The sequence below is a fragment of the Anthonomus grandis genome, chromosome 15 (assembly GCF_022605725.1).
Source record: "Anthonomus grandis grandis chromosome 15, icAntGran1.3, whole genome shotgun sequence".
Taxonomy (NCBI): domain Eukaryota; kingdom Metazoa; phylum Arthropoda; class Insecta; order Coleoptera; family Curculionidae; genus Anthonomus; species Anthonomus grandis.
In genome coordinates this window covers 4073035-4096827 of record NC_065560.1, presented here as the reverse complement: position 1 = coordinate 4096827, position 23793 = coordinate 4073035, and the positions used below count along the sequence as shown (strand labels likewise).

The following is a 23793-nucleotide window of genomic DNA, read 5'->3' as shown; positions in this document are numbered from 1 at the left end:
GTAAAAACTAAACTGGGTAATAAATATATACACTCCTTTTTTCTGATGCTTTGGTGAATGCGTCACAATCCCAGACACAGATTTTAAAAGCAATCAATCAAATGAGGGTATCTACAGGAACTTGAAAAGAAATGCCCTACATCTTTTATCTTATGCGAAAAGGGTGACACTGATAAAATGTCTCAGAGTAGCTCAGAACATATAGGTTTATTAGAACTCGGGCTATTAAGAGCTGATATAACGACACCTCATATTTCTGCCTGATATTTTAATTCCTGTAGTCAACCAAGGCTTATTTTCTTTCTAGTTTTTTGATATGGTTTGATTAGGTTTTATACAAAAACGAATAAAGTTACAAAGCTGCTCTAATTATGCATGCTCAAAAAAAAAAGAGGTCTACTTCTAAAAGACTTATAAATTGTATTGAGGAATCTAAAGCTCCTGGTAAATAAATTAACTAAATTCATTGCCTAATATTATACACTATTCTTTGTGGTAATTCTTGACAGTCTATCAAGGTATTTCAATTTAATTTTCAGAAATATCTGAATGCCACTAGAAGACACATTCAATTTATTTACAGGTTTTTTTATATACAATTTTAAATATTATTTCTGACCAAATTAAATAAAAAACAAATTTCCAAAAAAAAAAAATTAATTGTCTTGGTGGAACTGAGAGAGATAGAGTTGAATAAGCTTTTGTTATATCTTCAGCAAATGTAAATGGATTTTTTATGAAACACCTTCTGATCAGCTTGTCAGTTCCAGATGTAAAGGGTGTCCCAATAAGAGCGCACATTTTAATTGGTAAATAAAAGTCTTTTAATTTATTGTAAACTGAGTGTTATTTATATTTTAATGTAAAGCTAATACAATGCAATTAAACATGAAAAATAATATCTGCCAAATGGCCGCCTCGACTTTCGTGACAGATTCTTATTCGTTTTGAGAAATTTTCAATTACATTTTCACATAATTGCGAATCTGAAAACATTGACCAACTCCAAGTACCGCAACCCTTGGTACTGCAACCCTTTTGGAGAAGACCAAGCCGAGAAACTGCTAAGCCGCCTACCGTGTTGTCAGGGACCTAGCTGATCCAAGTGCTGCCTTCCCAAACATCTCATCTGGACCAGAACGATTTAAGCCACGCCTTTATAGGGACTCCTTTGGTTGTGAACCTCTACTGTGCAAGCTCTATGGGTCATCCCTTGATTGTACTGTAAGTTTTTGTTTAAATTGCCATTATTTAATGTCTAGTCCATATCCGTCGCAAAAATTAAAAAACATATTAATACGAAATATGGCAATACTTGAAAGTTCACTATCCCAAAAAATGCACTCTGGCCAATTAAGCATTTATCGGAATTAACCTTAATCTGTAAAACCGGCCTTTTAATTTTAAGTGAAATGGCAATTCTAGCAATTAAGATACCCATATTTGCACAAAATGTATGTAATTTAGAATTAGTTTATCCTGTGCCAAATAATGAATCAAAATTAATTATAAGTCCTAGTAAATACTATTGCAACGAACTATGGTATAGCCATTGCGAAGAAGTCAACTCACAATGGATCTGCTCTGGACCAATTGCCAATGGATGTATTTTACCCAAAAATTGTCAGTATGCCACTGTTCTAAACAATTTTAAGGTACATACCTTAACTTATAGGAATGCACTCCTATTTTGTACAAAAAGCCCTGAAACAATTTATGAAGATTGCTTCCAGTTTCAGAAGATTATACTCCAAGACTGCAACCTTATTCAAAGTCAATGTGACGTAATAATTAATCAACACAAATACTCATTAGCCATCAACAATATTTCAGTCATAATTCCAAAAATTATAAAAGTCCCAAACACCAATAATTCAATCAATCTAGACATTAGACATCTTCAAGATCCTAAGAAAATCCATCAAACCAATACATTTCCATGACCTAGCACAACATGTTCCAATGCACAATTATGTTCTTACGACAATATCAATCATCCTTTTATGCTGCTTAGCATTGATCATCTACCATTGGCAAAAACAAGGAAGAAAGAAGCCCATCCCTTTGAGAATCCTGCAGAGACTTGTCAACGAGGACGTTGACAGAACTGAGGGTGAAGGAGACATATCCTCAAACCACAATTAATTGTTTATATTACATTATAAAATGCTTAGCTTAGGACTATTTTTATATTTAAGAAATCGCTTGTAATATATCGTTAGCATTAATATTGTGTCAAAGCCTCGGCTAATACCGTTGCTGTTCATATTTCTGTTCACCTAGTTTTAAGGCCCTTTTGTATCAATAAATGTTTTTTAAAAGACCGTTCGTCGATATCTGAATTTAACTAGCGTATACGAGGGATTTTAAAAAACCCCAAAGAAAAAAGTCACAAGGCGTTAAATCGCATGATCTTGCGGGCCAGTTCTGGTCTCCATTCCGTGAAATGACCCGACCGGGAAACTTTCTTTGCAACAATTGAATTGCTTCACGCGTAGTGTGACATGTCGCACCATCCTGTTGATACCACATACCGCCCGTATCCATACCATTCAATTGAGGCCATAAAAACTCAGTGAGCATATTACGATGGCGTTCGCTGTTCACGGTAACTGCATTTTCAACCTCGTCCTCTAAGAAGTACGGTCCAATTACTCCACCTGTCCAAAGTCCGCACCAAACAGTGACTCTTAATGGATGCATTTTCTTCTCATGAATGACCCCAAATTCAGCAATTTTCTTTATTAACAAAGCCATTAAGGTGAAAGTGTGCCTCATCGGTAAACAAAATTTTTTTCGAAAAATTGACATCCATTTGTTGTTTTTGCAATACCTAAGAAGAAAATGCACGGCGCGTCGCATGGTCCACTGGCTTTAATTCTTGGGTCAATTGAGCCTTATAGGCATGTAAATGAAGATCTTTTGTTAGAATTCGGTGGGTAGTGCTCTTCGAAATGTGCAACTGCTGTGCACGATAACGGATAGATGTTCCCGTATTCTCGCCAACACTTTCACGCACTGCGGCAATATTTTCAACAGAACGGCTAGTACGGTGACGCACTGGTGTTTTTACATCCACGACAGAACCATTTTGTTCAAATTTTTCAACTAGTCTTTGGACGTCATTTTTTTTACGAACTGTTTCCGCAAAACATTCTCCATATTTGTAGTGTGTTTTAACAATAATAATTCGTTGTTCGACCGTATATCGTTCCATGGCTACTAATCGCAAATTGTTTACATTATTCTTTTTTTTTTGACATGCTGCGATAAAAAAAGAATGCTGCGCAATTCAAAACGTGTGTTCCTATTGGGACACCCTTTAGTTTTTTAGGGCTACTTAGGAATAATAGCAGTAGTGCTTCTAGTTTGTCACAATTTAATTTGTTTACAAATAACACTTTTATGTAGGTTTAGCAATTGTCACTTGTTTAATTCCGGCATTGTGCTTCTCAATTATCAAGTTCTTTTATTTGAACTGATAAATTTACACCTCAAGGCATTCTGGTAAAAACTGAGCTTTTCAAAAAATAAAAACGAACTGATCTGAAGAAGAACTATTCTATATTATTATAATGTGTGTATGAAAAGTTTCTCCATTTATGTTTACATGAAAATAAGACTTAATTTCATTTCTTTGATAAACATCTGTGGGTTTTTAGTAAGTATTTATTGCTTAGGCTTACATAAACGTTTTAAGTGCATACTGGCTCAAAAATATTGAATACCAGAAAATAAATTAAAAGTTCCTCCATTTTTGGTTGGCACTGTATATTAATAAATTATTTATGCAAATTATTTCAATCCTGCTTAATAATAAAGTAATTCAATAGGGCTAACTATTACTCAGATTAACTGGAAAGTCTTTATAGAGCAGAACCATGGCCCAGATATGATCTGCTGATCTTATTACTTGGGTGGGCTTGGGCAAACATATGAATATCTGTGTATCCAAACAGAGGAATTGTCCCTCAATGTATTCCATTATAAACAATTACTTGAATATGTGATCTAAAATACTTGAATATAAAATATATAACATGATATCCCAAGAAAACCCACACGGACACCTTGAAGAAATTGATCAAACATCAACAATGAGCAGCTCATCCCCGCAAAACAGCCCGATGCCGCCGCCCCAAGCGCCCAGTCCCATGGGACCTCCGGCACATACGAGTCCCGCTCCTTTACATTCCCCGCACAGTCCCTACCAGCAACCACCACCCATGGGCACACACATGAACGTACCACCTCCGGGGCATTCTATGGGCCCCAGTTTACATCAGCCCCATTTGCCGCCGACCAGTCAGTCTAGCGGGCACGGACCACCCCCACATATGCAGGTAAACCAACACCCGAAATCGTTAGAAACCATACAAAAAGGGCGCTCCAATTATACGTTTTATTTGAATTCAATAGCATTTATCTCATCAGCAACACGGCGGAGGTCCTCCCGGTCACCAAGTGTCGTCCTCTTCGTCCCACGGGCATCCTCCTCACCATATAACTCAACAGCATTCGATGCCGCCACAAAGTCATGGACCGCCACCTGGAGCGCATCATGGTCCACCGCCGCAAGGGCACCACATGGTGGGAGGTGAGCAAGCACACTTTTGCGTTTGTTAAAATGTTTATTATTCGTTATTACGTCACTAAGGTATCGTTAAAGAGTTTCATATTTCTTTTAAATACGTGAATAAGTCTATTTTCTTCTTCTTTTTAATTTTTGAGCGTGTGAGATAGTAGTCTCTAAATTTATTTTTATTATAAGTGACGTAATACCCAATAAAATAAGGGTGAGTTCCGTAATCTGACCTTGGTGAATCGTCGGTTAGAAGCGGTATTTTTACTGTTCCTGAAAATATCGGTTTGTTTTCTTGTTGGTTTGGTCTGTTATTATTATGTTATGAATTCCATGTTTGTGGTACCTATTATTATTTATAATACCAATAATGAGTGCAAATGTTGTTAGTATATTTGAGCTCCTGCTCCTAAGCAGTGATGAAAGCTATAGTAGTGGCGGTGATGAAGAAATGGGTCCTGTGCCTAAGTGTTTTTTTTTTAAAACTAGGGGTTTGTACCTTTTTAAAAAATTATATAAATACATCGTTTATACAAATAATAATTTTTCTTATATTTTATCTTCTAATTACCTTAATCGCAGTAGTAAAAATTATTGATAAAATCCTGGGAACCCTGCGACAAAAGTAAATGATAAAAACAATTAAAGAAAACGCACTAGTTAAAATTTTTACGTCATCTCTAGTGTACCTGCCTACCCCATCAAATATTTCTACCCATTGAAATTTTGGTAGATTGCTAGGATTATGCCTTTTAATTTTGACAGGAATTTTTTTAGCTATACATTACTGTCCAAATATTGAGTTAGCCTCTAACAGAGTTGCCCATATCTGCCGAAATGTCAATTACGGGTGATTAATTCGAACTATCTATGCTAATGGGGCTTCTTTTTTCTTTATTTGTCTCTATATCCATATTGGCCGAGGGCTATATTATGGATCTTATTATTTAATTGAAACCTGAATATCAGGGGTAACGATTTTTTTCTTAGTAATAGCAACTGCATTCCTTGGATATGTTCTACCTTGAGGCCAAATATAATTTTGAGGAGCTACAGTTATTACTGATCTTGTATCTGCTATTTCTTATATTGGAAGAATAATCGTATAAGTAATATTCTATGAAAAAGGACTATATTATAATATCTACTTAAATTCCTAGAAAAATTTGTACCTTTTTAAAAAAATAGATTAATTATATCAAGATCAAGTCCTGGATTTAAATTGCAGTCAAGTGTATTGAATGAAATGAATTGAATGGAACAGTCACATTTCATAAACAGGAAAAAAACCACGAAGAAATCAAACCAAACTTAGAATATAATCCACGACATCGGTAGGAATAACCTAAGTTACCGAAAAAAATGATCTTTTCAGGATCAAATGATTTTTCAGGAACCGCGTTTCATAACCGAACCAAATTTCAGAAATTGTCTAGTTATGGAACGGTTAAGTTACGGAACTAACCCTCAGTAACTCGTTAAAATGTTTTGCCATTTTTTGACAGTATCGCTCTCGCAAGGTCTCGGACCTCCGTCATCTCCCGGACACCATCCGATGCACTCGCCACCGCCAGTGTCTCAAGCTCACAACTCTTTACCACCACCACCACCTCCTCACGGACCTCCTCCTCACCATTCACCACAGATGAGTCATCACATGGGACCGCCGCAGAGTCATTCTGCGCAGGCTCATTCGCAGTATCCAGGAGGAGGACATGGTCAACATAGAGAGGTAATCAAATCAAAGTTTATTTATTTAAACTCCAATTATTGTAATAATGTAATTACGATAAGGGAGTGCATATCAACAAACTAACTAAACAAAACCAAACTAACCTAATAAAAAATAAACAATTAAGTTAAACTATAGGGATAAGTTGCAGGTCAATAAAAGCAGTACTAATATAGTGCATTATAAAATTAATTTAATCCCATACTAAGTAGTTTCTCTTTAAGAGTTAAAACTTTTATATTAAAAATATCTCTAGCACGGAGTTGGATCACTTTATTGCACTTAGTTAGCAGGATTTTAAGTGTTTGTAGGGCCACCTTGGGGACAATAAAATCTATTCTATTAATTAAATTCAGATCACTATATTTTTTGTTGCTCACTATAATAATAATAATAATAATAATAATAATAGTAATAATGTCTTTATTAAAATTTACAATTGGTAAATTCTAAATGGCGAAGTTGAAGCTTACTTCCTAGCTTAACCATACAAATCAGCTTGAGGTTAGATATTACAAAGAATTTCAAAATGTATCTTAAATAATTGCATAGTTACAAAACATTAAGTTCTAACTGCCTATATGCACAACCGATTAACATTACAAAGTTTGATAACCACACAGACTTATGAAATTTACAATAAGTTAAAGAATAGATATTTAACAACACTCTAGGCTAACAGAGATCAGTAATATAACTGCTTATTTTTCGTTTAAATATAGAAGGTGAAATATATTTTAACTCAGGAGGAATTTTATTATATTGCAGATGAATACAGTAACTAAAGCTCCTCTCAAATAAAACAGTTTTATGAAGAGGAGGTGTAATAAAATGCTTATTTCTTAAGTCCAAAACATGAGCGTCATATCTAAACTTAATTTTCTGATAAAGGTAATTAGGACATTTTTTAAAGACATTTTTTTATTAAAGAGAACAAGACTATGTAGTAACCTCCTTTCACTCATATTTAGCCATCTCATCAAGCGTAACTCACTACTCACACCTCTATCAAATTTTTTCATTCCATTAATTAGCCTTACACAACAATTTTGAATGTACTGTATTCATTTTATATCACTTATCAAAAGGCAGGGGCCATACAAAACATCACGGTAAGTGAAATGGGACAATACAAGACTGTCACATAAAACTTTTTTTAGTTCCTTATTAAGGAGCTGCCTCTGACTATAAAGTAGCTTAAGGTTAATAAAAGCTTTTTTAATACATTGATCAATGTGCTCAGTGAACCTCAACTTAACATCTAATAAAACTCCAAGATTCCTAGCCACATTACTACAATTTATTAGTTGACCATTCAATTTAATCTGAACAGATTTCTCATATGTGTCTCTGGAATGCAACCTACCAAAAAGAAGAACCTTACATTTACTTGGGTATAAACTCAAACAATGATTTTCCGATGCCTTTGCTAGCATGTTAAGGTCGTAAGATACCTTATCATTAGCTTTTAAGATTTTGTTAGGAGGAAAAGAGAAATAAACCTGTGTATCGTCGGCATATAGATGGACTTTTGAGTATTTGAGACTCTTACACAATCGAGACGTATACAGGGTAAAGAATAGAGGACCAAGAATAGAACCTTGTGGTACTCCGCCAGAGAGATCCATAGCCGAGGATTGCTTCCCATTGAGCTTCACTATCTGAGTTCGACCGGTCAAATATTGCCGAACTAGAGAGCGAGCACTCTCTCCAAATCCTAAGAATTTAAGTATAGCCAGTAATAGTAGGTGATTTAACTTATCAAAGGCCTTGGAGTAATCAAGTAGAGTCAAGATTGTTAACTCATTACAATCAGCTGACTGTATAATATCGTCAGTTACTTTTAGAAGAGCAGTAGAGCAGCTGAAGTCTTTTCGAAACCCGGACTGAATAACCGGCAAGATATCAAATCTGTTTACGTATGTTCTGATTTGGCTTTCCAATACCCTCTCTAAAACTTTTGAGATGACAGGGAGAATGCTAATAGGCCTAAGGTCGGATAATTCAGTTGGAGAAGGAACTTTTGGAATAGGGATAAGGTATGAGGACTTCCAAGAATCGGGAAAAGTTGAAGATTCAATACAACAATTAACAAGATGCACTAGAAATGGAAGAATATATGGACAGCAGTGGAGCAGCATCGACAAGCCTATACCATCTGTCCCAATGGCCTCAGATTTCATTGAGAATAGAGAGATTTAACTTCTTCAAGCGTTGCTAGCTGAAACTCGAAGTTTCCTACCCCTTCCTTAACATTTAGTAGATAATAAGTATATAGTATATATAAAAATAACAGACCGAGTATCCTCTCTTTTGACTTAAAGATACTATGTTGAAATTAGTCAAGAAAAAAGAAAAAGACGTTAAGCTTCCTTTTTTAGACCTTTTGCTGACTAGAGATAACAATAAAATCACCTTTGATATTTATAGAAAACCTTCCTCGACGGACAACATTATCCAGTTTGATTCTAATTCCCCGTATTCTCATAAATTTGCTGCATTCAACTCCTTTTTCTACCGGTTATTCAAAATACCATTATCAACAAGCGCCTTTCAAAAGGAGTTAGCTACAATTAAACAAAGTGCAGTAAATAATGGGTTTCCATTAAGTATAATTAATAAAATTTATTTCAAAATTTATAATAATTCAAATTCAAAACAAATTTATTCATCATGAAAGTAAATAAATAATCATGTACAAAATTGTAGCATAATAATATACATATGTTGTACAACTCACCAAATACATAATAAATAGGACCATGCCTCGATTATAGAGAACCGTTTGCACAGGTTCATCATAAGATAGAACCTTGTGTGACAGCCCTTCAAAAACCTTAAAAGTAAAAAAAAGATTTTCTTAATTAATCGAGACATGCATATGTTGAGTATCATATTTAAGTATTTAAGTAAGGCGAAGCAGGCGGAGGTTCTGGATATGCAGGAAAGTAAATTAATTTATATTTATAATAATAATAACTAGACGGCAATAGAAGATCGAGCGGCTCAGCTCTTTTAATTTTTATTATAGATTAAGTATTGTTTTTTGAGAATCAAGTGGTTTATTTCGAATATATTTTTTAAATGCAGTAAACGGAAAACTTTTGCAATTAGCCGGAAGTGTATTCCAAAGTTGGAAGGCGACAAAAACAAAAGATTTTTGAAAATTTGCTGTTCTATGTTGTGGTATTCTAAATAAATTTATAAATCTAGTGATATGCTCATGAAGAAAATTTGTAAAATTGTTAGCTAAATATAATGGCTCCCTAGTTTTTATAACTTTATACACGAAAGAATACATGTGATATTTTCTACGATTTTTCATATTTAATTATTGTTTAAATAAGGAGAAATGTGACTTCTAAATGGAATTTTGTAAGAAAAACGCATACAACAATTCTGAAGTTTTTTTTTTGAGTAAGCGGAGTATTCAGTCAATGAATCCGATCACAATAATCAAATAAGGATAAAACAAGTGCGTTCCATAAAAAATATTTAGTTTTAGGAGGTAAATGATTTTTTAAGCCGTAAAGTTTTTTTAAGCGCATGTATGCAATATAGCTTATGTAAGCTTATTCTTTATATGTGTTTGAAATGAACTGCCGCTATCAAGGTATACACCTAAGTTTTTGACCTCTCGTACTACTGCTAGCTGCTCATTACGAATCTTTGCATTTGAAGTTCTTGCTGCATTAAGGAGGCCCTTCTTTCGACCACCCAGAAAAATTACACATGATTTAGACGAATTTAATTTCAAATTATGGTCGCAGGAAAAGTTATCTATATTTTCTAAATCCTTATTAAATTGTTTTTCTATTATGGGTAGAGTTTCACGTGAAAATGAAGTATACAGCTGGGAATCGTCAGCATATTGTTGTAACATTGAGTACTTTATGCAGGATTTAATATCTGCAACATACAATGAAAAAAGCAACGGCCCCAAAATAGGAACCTGGGGAACACTGGTAGATACAGGATAATAACTTGATTTTTCAGTTGTAGAAGCCTTGTTGATTACTACACAATTCGCTCTATTATTAAAATATGACTTAAAGAAATCAATCGCGTTATTCGAAAAACCAAAATAATAAAGCTTTGCTAATAACATTTCGTGGTTTAAAGTATCGAAAGCTTTACTAAAATCCAATAATCCAAGACATGTTATTTCCTTTTTTTCCTCATTTATCCTACAGTTATTAAGAAGGTGTACTAGACTCGTGTTAGTGCTAAAGTTCTTTCTAAAACCCGATTGGCAGTCCGGGATAATATTATAAAAATCAACAAAGTGCATATTTGTTGGTGCACGAACCTTTCTAAAATTTTGGATACCAGAGGCAGTATACTGATGGGTCTAAGGTCTTTAAACCCTTTTGGATCAGCTACCTTTGCTAGAGGTTTCAAAATAGCTTTTTTCCAAATTGTAGGATAAACATTTTGTAATAAGCAGCTATTTAAAATATTTAATAATGGTTTTGTAAGATATGGTAGGCTCATTTCTAGATCTTTTAAGCCTATGGAGTCTTCACCTATTGCGTTACAGTGTATTGTTTTAATGATTTTAATTAATGTTGGCTCATCCAATTGTGTAAAATTTAGGTAAGACCTTGTGTTAAAATGCCTGTTAGCTTTATAAGAATTAAGTTTTTCATTTGAAGTTGAATCATTTTCACCATTATAATAAATACTAGCTCTCCTATAATTTAATCCATAACACCAGCATTAAAAATTCTAGATTTCATTGCCTCACTTACTTTGGTAGTATCTCCTCCTGATTGGCAAAATTTTTTAAAAACTAATTTACAGATATCATTCAAAAGTTCCAACACATTATTTAATTGTGTCCATTGTAATATTGACTTTGTGTCCCTCCAATCCCTGAATATTTATTATTAAGAGGTCTCTTTAAGAAAAATGGTCTACTTTTTTGAATTTGTTTTAAAACACCTTGAGTTTCTAATAACAAAACCCAGTGCCCTATATGCTTTTTCAATAATAATAATATCCTGGTGCTTATTAAATTTTAGGTTTGATTGCAAATAAACCCCCAAGTCTTGGCACTCAGTCTTTCTACTAATTACAACATTATTAAATTTATAGTTATATAATATAGGGCTATTTTTTCGGGTAAAGCTGATTACAGGACATTTGCTGATGCTAAGACACATTTTATTGTCCACAAACGATTTGTCGAATCCTTAAGAGAACTAATTTGTTCCAATATTTTAAAAGCATCAGCAAAAAGTAGGCCAAGATTACTGCGCTGAGGCATGTCCTCATGTTTAATAATTGTTAATGAATATATCTCATAATTAATTGTTAAATTAAAAAATTAATACTTTTTGGATACTTTTTGAGGATCATTCCACATTCCGCTTTAAATAATTAGTAGTGTTGTAAAATGCTCGAGAATTTATTTTTCGAGAACGTTCCTCGAGTATGAACGAGCACGAACGAGAATTTTTAGCACATACGAGCATAAATGAAAAAAATGCAAATAAGGAAACATATTAGGAAAATATCTGAAATTAAAAATGTTTGTGTTTATTTATGTTCTATTTATTAAGTTAAACTTTCAAACAATCCATTTAGGAACTCTCCTCCGAACTATCCTCTCCCTCCTCGCGCTCGCTTGATTTTAAATCACTCAGAATTTCCGTTAAATCAAATTCATACTCGTCAGACTCAGAAGAATCATCTTCAACGGTATTAATTTCAGCCCCAGATTTGGTAGTGAGATATTTTATTTCCAATAAACCCAATCTGTAAATCCCCGAAAATCAACAATGTCAGATGTCATTGCTGTCAACGATCGACGACAACCAACCTAATGCGAGGCGATCCGGTGTTGCTAAAGGACCGTTACTGCCGAAAACCGACACCAAACGTTAACGCTATGGGAACGTTCACATTTTTGGGGAACGTTCGGATTCATGCTCATTCGTGCTTTTGAGAATAAACGTCACGAAAAAAGTCGTGAACGTTCGCGAACGTTCTTCGAGAATAAACGGGAACGTTCCATTGCTCACAACACTAATAATTAGTATAATAAATTATTAATATAAGGGCCAAACGATATATCACTTTACAAAAATAAATTAGCTTTTCACTGTATTCTCAAAAACGCTCTCCATAATGAGAATTCTTGAATTTTTGGTGGCATGGAGCTTATGAGAAAAAACCTCGCTTGGCGTGGTTAATCACCCCACAAGGAAAAGGAGGTATTACCTTAAATCTGACCTTGGAGTGAGCTTATTTGATTTTATACGACCCTGAAATGACCTCGATGGTCACCAAAGAGTGGGTGCTAAACAGAATACTTTGGTTAATTTTCTTTTTAAATTAATTTAATTGTTGCATAAAAACAACTACGGTATAAAATCCCTTTTAAACTTTTCATATTTAATACGTTCCTCGTCCGCTTTTCTCTCGACCTCCATGTACTGGTCGGACAACTCCTCGGTGGCCGCTACTAAAAAGTTCGCCTCCATTACATTAAATTCTTTTCCTATTAAAAAAAAAAAACCGGGAAATTTAAATTATTATTAATTCATTGTCACGTGTACTACCCGAGGAATCTGTCACGTGTCCTCCTGCTTCCTTGACAATAAGCGTTCCAGCGGCCGCGTCCCACGGGTAGACTCCGTCTATCTGATATGCATCCAGTCTACCACATGCTACGTAACAGGATCCTAGGATGCACCCTAGGGAACGGAATCTGTGGAATAGTACAATGCCTTACTGAGAGTCATTTTTGCAGGCATGAATGAAGTCTTGACCTAAATTCCCTTGAACCAGTTAAAATATGTTCATCAATTTTCTACACTAATCTAGGGGCTTTCCTGAGGATGGATTTAAGAGTAAAACCGTGATCTCGCGTAAGAATTAAGGGCATTTTTGGTTGGTGCATTTTGTTCATTGGATGTGCATTTCTTCGTAAATAATTTCATCTTAGAACAATTTTTATACCTCAAGAACATATTGGGTTACAGACAGTTTTGTCATCTAAGGGTAACCGAATTTGAAGTTTTGAAACTCGCATCAGGATTGTGCTGGTTAGCAGACATGTTTGTGTATTACTTAGGAACTAGTTAAAATATGTTCATAACTTTTCTACATTAATCTAGGGGCTTTCCTGAGGATGAATTTAAGAGTAAAACCATGATCTAGCTTAAGAATTAGGGGCACTTTTGGTTGGTGCATTTTGTTCATTGGGCAATTTTTCACTATTCCGAACATATTCTTACAAAATAATTGGAAAATTCTTAAAAGGCTTTAAGTAAAAAGAAGTGCATTTCTTCCCAAATAACTTCATATTAGAACGATTTTTGTACCTCTAGAACATATTGCGTTACAGACAGTTTTATCATCCAAGAGTAACCGTATTTGAACTTTAGAAACTCGCACCACAATTTTGCCTCGTTAGCGGACATTTTTGGACATAACTTATTAGGAACTAGTTGGTATATTTTGTACACTCATCTAGTGCACCCTAAGTAATAAAGAGAGAAAGGCCGCATTTGAATCTATCAGAATAATTGAATCACAAACCTTGTGAAACTGTTTTATGAAAAGTGATCCTACTTACCCCTGAACGACTTTAATCAAGTGTTTAAATCTAAACATATACAAGTTGTAAAACTCTTCATTTCTGTTCGCTATGCTCATCTCATAGTTCATAACAGACTTTCTTATATCTGAAAAACCTTAATCAATGATCCTAATACTTAAATTATTAGACACTTTTCACCTTTACAACCACTAGTGTATATCCTTTGTCCATTTAAATAAGCCCCCATGCCCTTTTTGGCCGTGTAAAGTTCATCCATGTAAGGGTTATATACGATGCCTAACACCTGCTCTTTATTTATGGTTAGACCGACCGATATACAACTAATCGGTAACTTTCGGACGAAATTATGAGTTCCGTCAATTGGATCGATTATCCATGTAGGTGCATCGGTGAGTTCCGGAACACCATCGTTCGCCTTTTGGACTTCTTCCTCTCCAATATGCCTGGAAATTTATCCAATCAGTTGAGTTGTATTAAATTGTTGTTGTCTTACCTGTGACCGGGGTAAGTCAGTTTAATTTTATCGACGATAATGTTTTCGATTTTCTGATCGTATATTGTGATCAAGTCCCACCAGTCTTCGTTTTTTATTTCTCCCTTCACATCGCCGACGCCCTTTAATATCTATAGAATTAACGAGTTCGTATAATTGGTTATTTATTTTTTTATTTATTGTTTATTTCGTATAGTGCCAGCATATTTTGCATTTTCTCCAACCCTAACAAGTCTGTAGCGACCAGTGGAAATTTTTGTTACTTTAACGTCTCGGCAATTTTAAAATTTAGTTTTTATTCAACAGTTAACTCGAGGAAGAATATCAATGATTTTAATGTGTTGCGACAAGATAGTAGTGTCGTCTGCAAACGAGCATTTATTTAATTATTTCAATTTTGAATTACTGGTGGTTTTTGAGTTACAATTGTTTAATGAAATTTCTTCAAAAAAACGCCGTGTCCAGTCAAATCGTCTGAAGAACATTTGTATGAATTTTGAATTTTAGGTAGTTATGACTTTTTTTTTGAAATATTTAGAAATCAAAGATTTTATTCACTTTGATACGAATACGGTAGAGTTTTTATTGGATTTTTTATTAAAAACCATCGACGTTCTAACACATAGAAATTAACGATTTTATTCATTTTTATATAAAAACCATCGGCAATTGATCCTTATTCTTAATGATAGAACGTGCATGGTAGAATTTTTATTGGATTTTTTATGAAAAGCCATCGACGTTTTCACTCATAGAAATCCAAGATTCTAATAATTTTGATACGACTACCGTTGAATTTTTATTGGATTTTCTATCAAAAATCATCGACGTTCTGACTCATAGAAATCAAAGAATTCAACTTCATTCAATCAAAAAACGCTAAAATAGGTGTCCAATCAAATTGTCTAAAGAACATTTGAACGAATTCTCAATTTTTAATTTTTGATAGTTTTTGAGTTATGAGCGTTTTTTAAATAAAAAAAAAACATTTTTTTAAAAATAAATCATTTTTCCAAAAAACGCTGAAATAGGTGTCCAATCAAATCGTCTGAAGAACATTTGTACGAATTTTCAATTTGGAATTTTGAGTAGTTTTTGAGTTATGAGCGTTTCATGAAGTTTTTTGAAAAAATTACCTTTTTTCAGAAAAATTTTTTTTTTCAATTTCGTTTCATTTTTTCAAAAAACGCTGAAATAGGTGTCGAATCAAATTGTCTGAAGAACATTTGTACGAATTTTTAATTTGGAATTTTGGGTAGTTTTTGAGTTATGAGCGTTTCATGAAATTTTTTGAAAAAATTACCTTTTTTCAAAAAAATTTTTTTTTTAAATTTTGTTTCATTTTTTCAAAAAACGCTGAAATAGGTGTCCAATCAAATTGTCTGAAGAACATTTGTACGAATTTTCAATTTTGAATTTTTGGTAGTTTTTGGGTTATGAGCGTTTTTTAAATTTAAAAAAAAAAATCATTTCTTCAAAAATAAATCATTTTTTCAAAAAACGCTGAAATAGTTGTTCAATCAAATTGTCCGAAGAACATTTGTACGAATTTTCAATTTGGAATTTTGGGTAGTTTTTGAGTTACGAGCATTTCATGAATTTTTTTGAAAAAATTACCTTTTTTCAAAAAAAGTCTTTTTTTCAATTTCGTTTCATTTTTTCAAAAAACGCTGAAATAGGTGTCCAATCAAATTGTCTGAAGAACATTTGTACGAATTTTCAATTTTGAATTTTAGGTAGTTTTTGAGTTATGAGCGTTTAATGAAATTTTTTGAAAAAATTACCTTTTTTCAAAAAAATTTTTTTTTTCAATTTCGTTTCATTTTTTCAAAAAACGTTGAAATAGGTGTCCAATCAAATTGTCTGAAGAACATTTGTACGAATTTTCAATTTTGAATTTTTGGTAGTTTTTGGGTTATGAGCGTTTTTAAAATTTAAAAAAAAAAATAATTTCTTCAAAAATAAATCATTTTTTCAAAAAACGCTGAAATAGTTGTCCAATCAAATTGTCCGAAGAACATTTGTACGAATTTTCAATTTGGAATTTTGGGTAGTTTTTGAGTTACGAGCGTTTCATGAATTTTTTTGAAAAAATTACCTTTTTTCAAAAAAATTTATTTTTTTCAATTTCGTTTCATTTTTTCAAAAAACGCTGAAATAGGTGTCCAGTCAAATTGTCCGAAGAACATTTGTACGAATTTTCAATTCGGAATTTTTGGTAGTTTTTGAGTTATGAGCGTTTCATGAAATTTTTTGGAAAAATTACCTTTTTTCAAAGAAAATTTTTTTTTCCAATTTCGTTTAATTTTTTCAAAAAACGCTGAAGTAGGTGTCCAATCAAATTGTCCGAAGAACATTTTTACGAATTTTCAATTCGAAATTTTGGGTAGTTTTTGAGTTATGAGCGTTTCATGGAATTTTTTGAAAAAATTACGTTTTTTCAAAAAATTTATTTTTCAATTTCGTTTCATTTTTTTAAAAAACGCTGAAATAGGTGTCCAATCAAATTGTCCGAAGAACATTTTTACGAATTTTCAATTTGAAATTTTTGGTAGTTTTTGAGTTATGAGCGTTTTATGAAATTTTTTGAAAAAATTACCTTTTTTCAAAAAAATTTTTTTTTTTCAATTTCGTTTCATTTTTTCAAAAAACGCTGAAATAGGTGTCCAATCAAAATGCCTGAAGAACATTTTTACGAATTTTCAATTCGGAATTTTGGGTAGTTTTTGAGTTATGAGCGTTTCATGAAATTTTTTGAAAAAATTACCTTTTTTCAAAAAAAAATTTTTTTGCAATTTTGTTTAATTTTTTCAAAAAACGCTGAAATAGGTGTCGAATCAAATCGTCTGAAGAACATTTTTACGAATTTTCAATTTGGAATTTTTGGTAGTTTTTGAGTTATGAGCGTTTCATGAAATATTTGAAAAAATTACCTTTTTTCAAAAATTTTTTTTTTTCAATTTCGTTTAATTTTTTCAAAAAACGCTGAAATAAGTGTCCAATCAAATTGTCCGAAGAACATTTTTATGAATTTTCAATTCGGAATTTTGGGTAGTTTTCGAGTTATGAGCGTTTCATGAAATTTTTTGAAAAAATTACCTTTTTTCAAAAATTTTTTTTTTTTTCAATTTCGTTTCATTTTTTTAAAAAACGCTGAAATAGGTGTCCAATGAAATTGTCCGAAGAACATTTGTACGAATTTTCAATTTGGAATTTTGGGTAGTTTTTGAGTTATGAGCGTTTCATGAAATTTTTTGAAAAAATTACCTTTTTAAAAAAAAAAACTTTTTTAAATTCCGTTTCATTTTTTTGAAAAACGCTGAAATAGGTGTCCAATCAAATTGTCCGAAGAACATTTGTACGAATTTTCAATATTGATTTTTGAGTCGTTTTTGAGTAATTCTAAAGAGAACCAAAGACTCTCAACACACTTTTATCCCAACAGTTTTTCCACAATTTATGATTGAGCAGCATTTGGACACATTATTTGACAGGGACCATTTAAACTACGATAACACGGCACCCTTGAAAACATTATGGGATACAATTTATCCTTAATCCACATAATCAAATCTTCTCCAAAAACTTCCTCCCCACCACACCACAAAATCTATGATTTTTCAATTAATTTCGCTATAGTCTCATATAACAAGCGACTATTAGTTGTTTCTTAATGAACCTCTCAATAGAAAAGTATTTTTTGTGGATCAATGTCTTGATTGTTGTTCTGGAGTGGATACTCTAGAAGATATCATCGCAAAAAAAATGATAAAATACGAGATATTACCTTATATAAGTATTTACTTTTATCGGTAATGATCATGATACTTTTAGTCTTTATCAATAATATTGTACTGCTTTTGCTTACCTTTCCAGCTTCAAAAATGAGCGGTAAAATAAACTCATAATACTCATGGATCTCGTCCATTCTATGGCAAATTAACCGATACTTCTCTGATCTAAATGCTGCGTTATAAATGCCATAACCTCGTTTCGTTCGCTTTGTTTGCACTAAATTCAACTGATTACTTTGGCATTGGTGGATACCGTTCAGTTTATATTTTAATCATTTCTTAAGTAAACAATGCTACTAAATAAGTAAATACTCGCATGGATTTCTATTGTGTTCTAAATAAAAAATTACACAATATTTCGTTATTCCAGGCAATCTTTCTCTCAAATTTCTGACTAAAAAACAACCATTGCTCAATGGAACCAATACTTTTCTGACCTAATCATTTCTTAAGTAAGCAAGTCGCTATACTGGTTTTCTATTATATTCTAATTAAAAAAAATATTACACAATATTTCATTATCCTAATGTCTAAGGTACAAAGGATCTCTTTTCCTTCTCAGCGTTCAGTAATTCCTCATCCGCCTTTCTCTCTATTACCATATACTGATTGGCCAACTGTTCGGTTGATGTGGCCAAGAAATTGGGATCCATTAAGTCAAATTCTTTGCCTATTAATTAAATGTTTCATTACCCATTAAGCAAGTGACTTTATCGAGTTATTTACCGGAAGAGTCGGTGACGTATCCACCGGCTTCTGTTAAAATAAGTGTAGAAGCGGCTACATCCCAAGGGTATAGTCCGTCGCACTGATAGGCATCTATCCTTCCGCATGCTACGTAGCAGAGACTCACTACCACACATCCTAACGATCGAAATCTGGAAAAAAAGGTTTATTAAATATCGCACAATAAAGTAAACTTTTTTTGTACTTACCCCTGCACGATTCTTATCAAGTGCTTGAAACGATACATGTACATGTTGTAATAGTGATCGTTTCTCCTTGCTATACTGATTTCATAGCTGAAAATTGACTTGTCGATGTCTGAAAATTAGCAATTTTATTGGTTGTTTGAAGGTCTTTGCCTGTTACACCGTACCGCACTAGGACAGTATATCGATGATATGGAAATTTCAAGATGATCCAAGGTGTAAGTGAAGAGTCGGATGAGGTAGAATGTCAAAAAAGTGACTTTTTACCCATTTTTTGGCATATAAACCCATCTAGGTCTCAGGAGTCGTTGACGATCGTAATGAAATGATGCATATCGTTTGTAAAGATCATAATTACGTAAGAAAATCATAAACTAAAGATGATCAAAGGTGTAAGTAAAGAGTGACTTGAGGTAGATTGTCAAAAAAGTTACTTTTTATCAATTTTTCAGCATATAAACCCTTCTGGGTCCCGGAATTCGTTGACGATCGTAATAAAATGATGCATATCGTTTGTGAAGATCTGAATTACGTAAGAAAAACACAATTTCAAGATGATCAAAGGTATAAGTAAAGAGTGAGATGCGGTAGAATGTCAAAAAAGTGACTTTTTACCCATTTTTTGGCATATAACTCATCGGGGTCCCAGGATTCGTTGACGATCGTAATGAAATGATGCATATCGTTTGTAAAGATCATAATTACGTATTAGAATCACAATTTCAAGATGGTCAAAGGTGTTAGTAAAGAGTGAGATGCGGTAGAATATCAAGAAAGTGACTTTTTACCCATTTTTCAGCATATAAACCGGTCTGGGTCCCAGAATTCGTTGACGATCATAATAAAATGATGCATATCGTTTGTAAAGATCATAATTACGTAAGAAAATTACAATTTCAAGATGATCAAAGGTGTAAGTAAAGAGTGAGATGCGGTAGAATGTTAAAAAAGTGACTTTTTACCCATTTTTTGCCATATAAACCCACCTCGGTCCCAGGATTCGTTGACGATCGTAATGAAATGATGTATATCGTTTGTAAAGATCATAATTACGTATTAAAATCACAATTTCAAGATGGTCAAAGGTGTTAGTAAAGAGTGAGATGCAGTAGAATATCAAGAAAGTGACGTTTTACCCATTTTTCAGCATATAAACCAGTCTGGGTCCCAGAATTCATTGACGATTGTAATAAAGTGATGCATATCGTTTGTTAAGATCGCAATTATGTAAGAAAATTTGAATTTCAAGATTATCAAAGATATAAGTAGAGAGTGAGATGCGGTAGAATGCCAAAAAAGTGACTTTTGGATTTAAGTTCTGGTACGGTACGATATAATGGGCAAATGACATCTTTATGTTTATTAATAACGTGGATTACCGTCGCATCCGCTCGCATAAATCCTTTTCCCGTTCAAAAAGGCCCCTTCTCCTTTAATCGCCGTAAACAGTTCGTTCACAAAAGGCAAGTAAACGATTCCTAACATTTGTTTTTTATTTATAATTAGACCAACCGAAATTCCCGTTAACGGCATGCTTCTTACAAAGTTTGCGGTGCCATCTATAGGATCGATGATCCACGTCGGATCGTCCGTTAATTTCGGAATCACTCCTTTGCACTCCGTCTCTTCTTCTCCTATATGTCTGCAAGAGTGAATTAGTAGATGTTTTCTTAATCAGCAGTAGTAAAAAACTTACTTATGACTAGGATACGCCCGTTTGATCTTCTCGATGAGAACCGCCTCCACTTTCCTATCATACTCGGTCACCAAGTTCCAAGGCTCTTGCTTTTTAAATTCAATTTCTATGTTTTCCACGGTGGTTAGTACCTTGAAAGTAATATCAATCTGTTTATAAGCTTATTTTGTATGTAAAAACTTATAGCGCTCATCTAGGTGATTAGAGACTCTAGCATATGATCATTAATTTATCTGAACTTAATTTTGATGAACTGCAAGCAAGTGGCACAGAAATTGGCTTTTAGAGAAATTACTGTATTAAAAATAAATTATTGATGGACTTTTTTGGTATCTTTTTTTCAGGAACTTAGGGCTACCCCAAGCAGTCGATTTTGAATTAGTCTAGGCAGTCGACGTAGTTTTCTGGTTATTTCAGATATTTGAAGTCATTTTTGACATATTCCAGGAAGTTCCATTAATCCCAAGCAATTGCCTCAAGTCCTTAACGTATTAATTCTCAACTGTGTCCCTGAACATTCAGAAATTAATCAATATTTATCCTTTTCTGGACCCTCGCAGTCCTTGTAATCGTTCTTTCACTTAACTGCTGAATATTGTGCATATGTGACTTTAACGGTGACCTCATCATAAGTTTCTGAAGCCTTCAACTCTGAAGTTTCCTTTCTCTGATCATTTTTTAAATACATCCTATTATAGTACATCTAGTAATATGTATAGGGCTTTTGGTGTTCACAAAACTACTGAAATAGAGACTATTAAACAATTGTTAGGCATGTCGTGGCTTATTAAAAAATTCGTAAATTAAAAACCCTTAACTAAAATCAATGGAAAATTGAGAATATTATGGCACTTTCTCTTAGACACATTTTTCAACATTTCCATTTAATTTCGTACTCCATTTCTATGGGGATCTTTTACTGGGTCCTTGAGTTTCATTGACTTGTCCTATACTCACTGGACTCAGAAATCTTTCGAATCTCTATTTTTTTGCCCCTGTTTCATAATCTAATGTATTTATTACCCGAACACAAAAGAGGTTTTCTGTATCATCTTCACTTCATAATTAAGGCGAAGTTAATCATCTGATGCTGTATTCTCTTTCCTATATAAAAGCCATATTCGAGGATAAATGAGAATCAACTCTGGGCAACAGTGCGCCAAGTAAAAGTGATTGTGTTCTCATATCTCTGGACATTAATTGAGCAATATATGAACAGGTCAAAACAACAGAAATTTATAATGATATCGATGAGCCTTTATACACACAAAAAATGCATCTCTAATAATACAATTAATGCAAACAAATCTTACCTTTCCAGCTTCCAAGATCAACGGCAATATAAAGTCGTAGTACTGGCGAACTTGCTCCATAGCGGCTTCTTTTTCTTACCCATTTTATGTCGCGTTTCACTTATATATATATGCACGTAAATTCCCACGTTTATTTGAAAATTATGCGTTCATTTTTTTTTTTTAAATAAAGAATGAAACCGAGCCTAAAAGTGCCGTCGTTTAACAAAACGAGACAGAATCCGGTCCATTAATCCCCCTCTAATTTCGGAACAATACGATATGAATTGTCTATGTTTAATTTGCATGTTAATTATGCCACTGTTTGGAGAGGTTTACGTTGTTTAAATTGGACTTTTTTCAGGCCTACTTAGTAGTTTGTCGTCTTGGAAGGAGCAAGGCTACATAGAGACTGATACATCTGATATCAATTTTTATGTACGTCAAAAAAAGGTATCAAAAAATATGATTAATCAAAGATATCAAAAAATAAGTTGGGGGATGGTGATAAAGAGAGAGAGAGAGCTTAGGCATCCAGAAACACCGCTCCTCTTCTTCTTTTTTCAAGTTTTTTGTGACCTTCCTCTTGTTATTAATAATTAATTAATGCTGTCAAAGGCTTTGCAAATATCTACATATTGTGAAAACTGATGCAACGATTTTCTTGATTCTTAGTTCATATGAAAGCTGATGAGTTTCTTTATCAATAAAGTCCTTACAAGTTTCTTTGAAAATACAATAGTTTCGCAGTTATTGAGTAGTTTTTCAATGTATTGAAAAGAACCTTAAAACTGTCAGAGGCCTTACAAAAATCTAAATATTTTGAAAACCCGTGCACCAATTTTATCGATTTTTATTTTATTTATATGCTGATGAGTTTCTAGATTAAAAAGGTCTTTAGAAGTTTTCTTGTAGATGTTGCCGTTATAGAGCTATTGAATAATTTCTCCATGGATTCAAGAAAATCTTGATACTGTCAAAGGCTTTACAAAAATCTACATATTGTGAAAACTCATGCAACGATTTTCTTGATTCTTAGTTCATATGAAAGCTATTAAGTTTCTTTATCAATAAAGTTCTTACAAGTTTCCTTGAAAATACAATAGTTTCGCAGTTATTGAGTAGTTTTTCAATGTACTGAAAAAAACCTTGATACTGTAAGAGGCTTTACAAAAATCTAAATATTTTGAAAACCCGTGCACCGATTTTATTGATTTTTATTTTATTTATATGTTGATAAATTTCTATATTAAAAAGGTCTTTAGAAGTTTCCTTGTAGATGTTGCCATTATAGAGCTATTGAATAATTTCTCCATGGATTAAGGAAAATCTTGATATTGTCAAAGGCTTTACAAAAATCTAAATATTGTGAAAACTCATGCAACGATTTTCTTGATTTTTAGTTCATATGAAAGCTATTAAGTTTCTTTATCAATAAAGTCCTTACAAGGTTCCTTGAAAATAGAATAGTTTCGGATTTATTGAGTAGTTTTTCAATATACTGAAAAGAACCTTGATGCTGTCAGAGGCTTTACAAAAATCTAAATATTTTGAAAACCCGTGCACCGATTTTATTGATTTTTATTTTATTTATATGTTGATAAATTTCTATATTAAAAAGGTCTTTAGAAGTTTCCTTGTAGATGTTGCCATTATAGAGCTATTGAATAATTTCTCCATGGATTAAGGAAAATCTTGATAT

The 23793-nt window shown here is 33.0% G+C and overlaps 3 protein-coding genes across 9 annotated transcripts in view; 1 reads left to right on the top strand and 2 right to left on the bottom strand.

Moving 5' to 3' along the window:
* LOC126745399 (ATP-dependent helicase brm-like) overlaps nt 1-23793 on the top strand; it is a 147914-nt gene that overhangs the window by 739 nt on the left and 123382 nt on the right. For 5 of the 7 annotated variants that reach the window (XR_007663538.1, XM_050453233.1, XM_050453228.1 and 2 more), the window contains exons 2-4: nt 4054-4343; nt 4420-4597; nt 6088-6314. Coding sequence is in view for 6 of the 7 variants with exons in the window: in XM_050453233.1 (XP_050309190.1) it covers nt 4098-4343; nt 4420-4597; nt 6088-6314 (651 nt within the window). In the remaining variant the exon portion in view is untranslated. The remainder of the gene's footprint in view (nt 1-4053; nt 4344-4419; nt 4598-6087; nt 6315-23793) is intronic. The other 2 variants (XM_050453230.1, XM_050453229.1) reach the window with 2 other exon arrangements.
* LOC126745413 (uncharacterized) lies at nt 12641-18406 on the bottom strand. Its single transcript, XM_050453256.1, has 6 exons — nt 18246-18406; nt 14378-14508; nt 14062-14327; nt 13900-14008; nt 12881-13029; nt 12641-12819 (listed from the first exon to the last, which is right to left on the bottom strand). Exons 1-6 carry the CDS (start codon nt 18303-18305, stop codon nt 12680-12682), a joined length of 855 nt encoding a protein of 284 aa, XP_050309213.1. The 5' UTR covers nt 18306-18406; the 3' UTR covers nt 12641-12679.
* On the bottom strand, nt 18641-22264 carry LOC126745412 (uncharacterized). The gene is made up of 6 exons (XM_050453255.1): nt 22113-22264; nt 20800-20930; nt 20483-20745; nt 19107-19215; nt 18898-19049; nt 18641-18841 (listed from the first exon to the last, which is right to left on the bottom strand). The coding sequence occupies exons 1-6, from the start codon at nt 22170-22172 to the stop codon at nt 18702-18704; spliced, it is 855 nt and encodes a 284-aa protein (XP_050309212.1). The 5' UTR covers nt 22173-22264; the 3' UTR covers nt 18641-18701.

Bases quoted from the DNA above. Each gene is read 5' to 3' on its own strand.
- LOC126745413 (XM_050453256.1), bottom strand. From the start codon at position 18,305: ATGGACGAGATCCATGAGTATTATGAGTTTATTTTACCGCTCATTTTT. The intron at 14,009-14,061 runs GTGAAAAGTGTC...AAGGTTTTTCAG, and splicing joins ATACACTAGTGGTTGTAAAG to ATATAAGAAAGTCTGTTATG. The intron at 13,030-13,899 runs GTAAGTAGGATC...ACTATTCCACAG, and splicing joins TTGATTAAAGTCGTTCAGGG to ATTCCGTTCCCTAGGGTGCA.
- LOC126745412 (XM_050453255.1), bottom strand. From the start codon at position 22,172: ATGGAGCAAGTTCGCCAGTACTACGACTTTATATTGCCGTTGATCTTG. The intron at 20,746-20,799 runs GTAAGTTTTTTA...TCACTCTTGCAG, and splicing joins CGGGCGTATCCTAGTCATAA to ACATATAGGAGAAGAAGAGA. The intron at 18,842-18,897 runs GTAAATAACTCG...TTTAATTAATAG, and splicing joins ATACGTCACCGACTCTTCCG to GCAAAGAATTTGACTTAATG.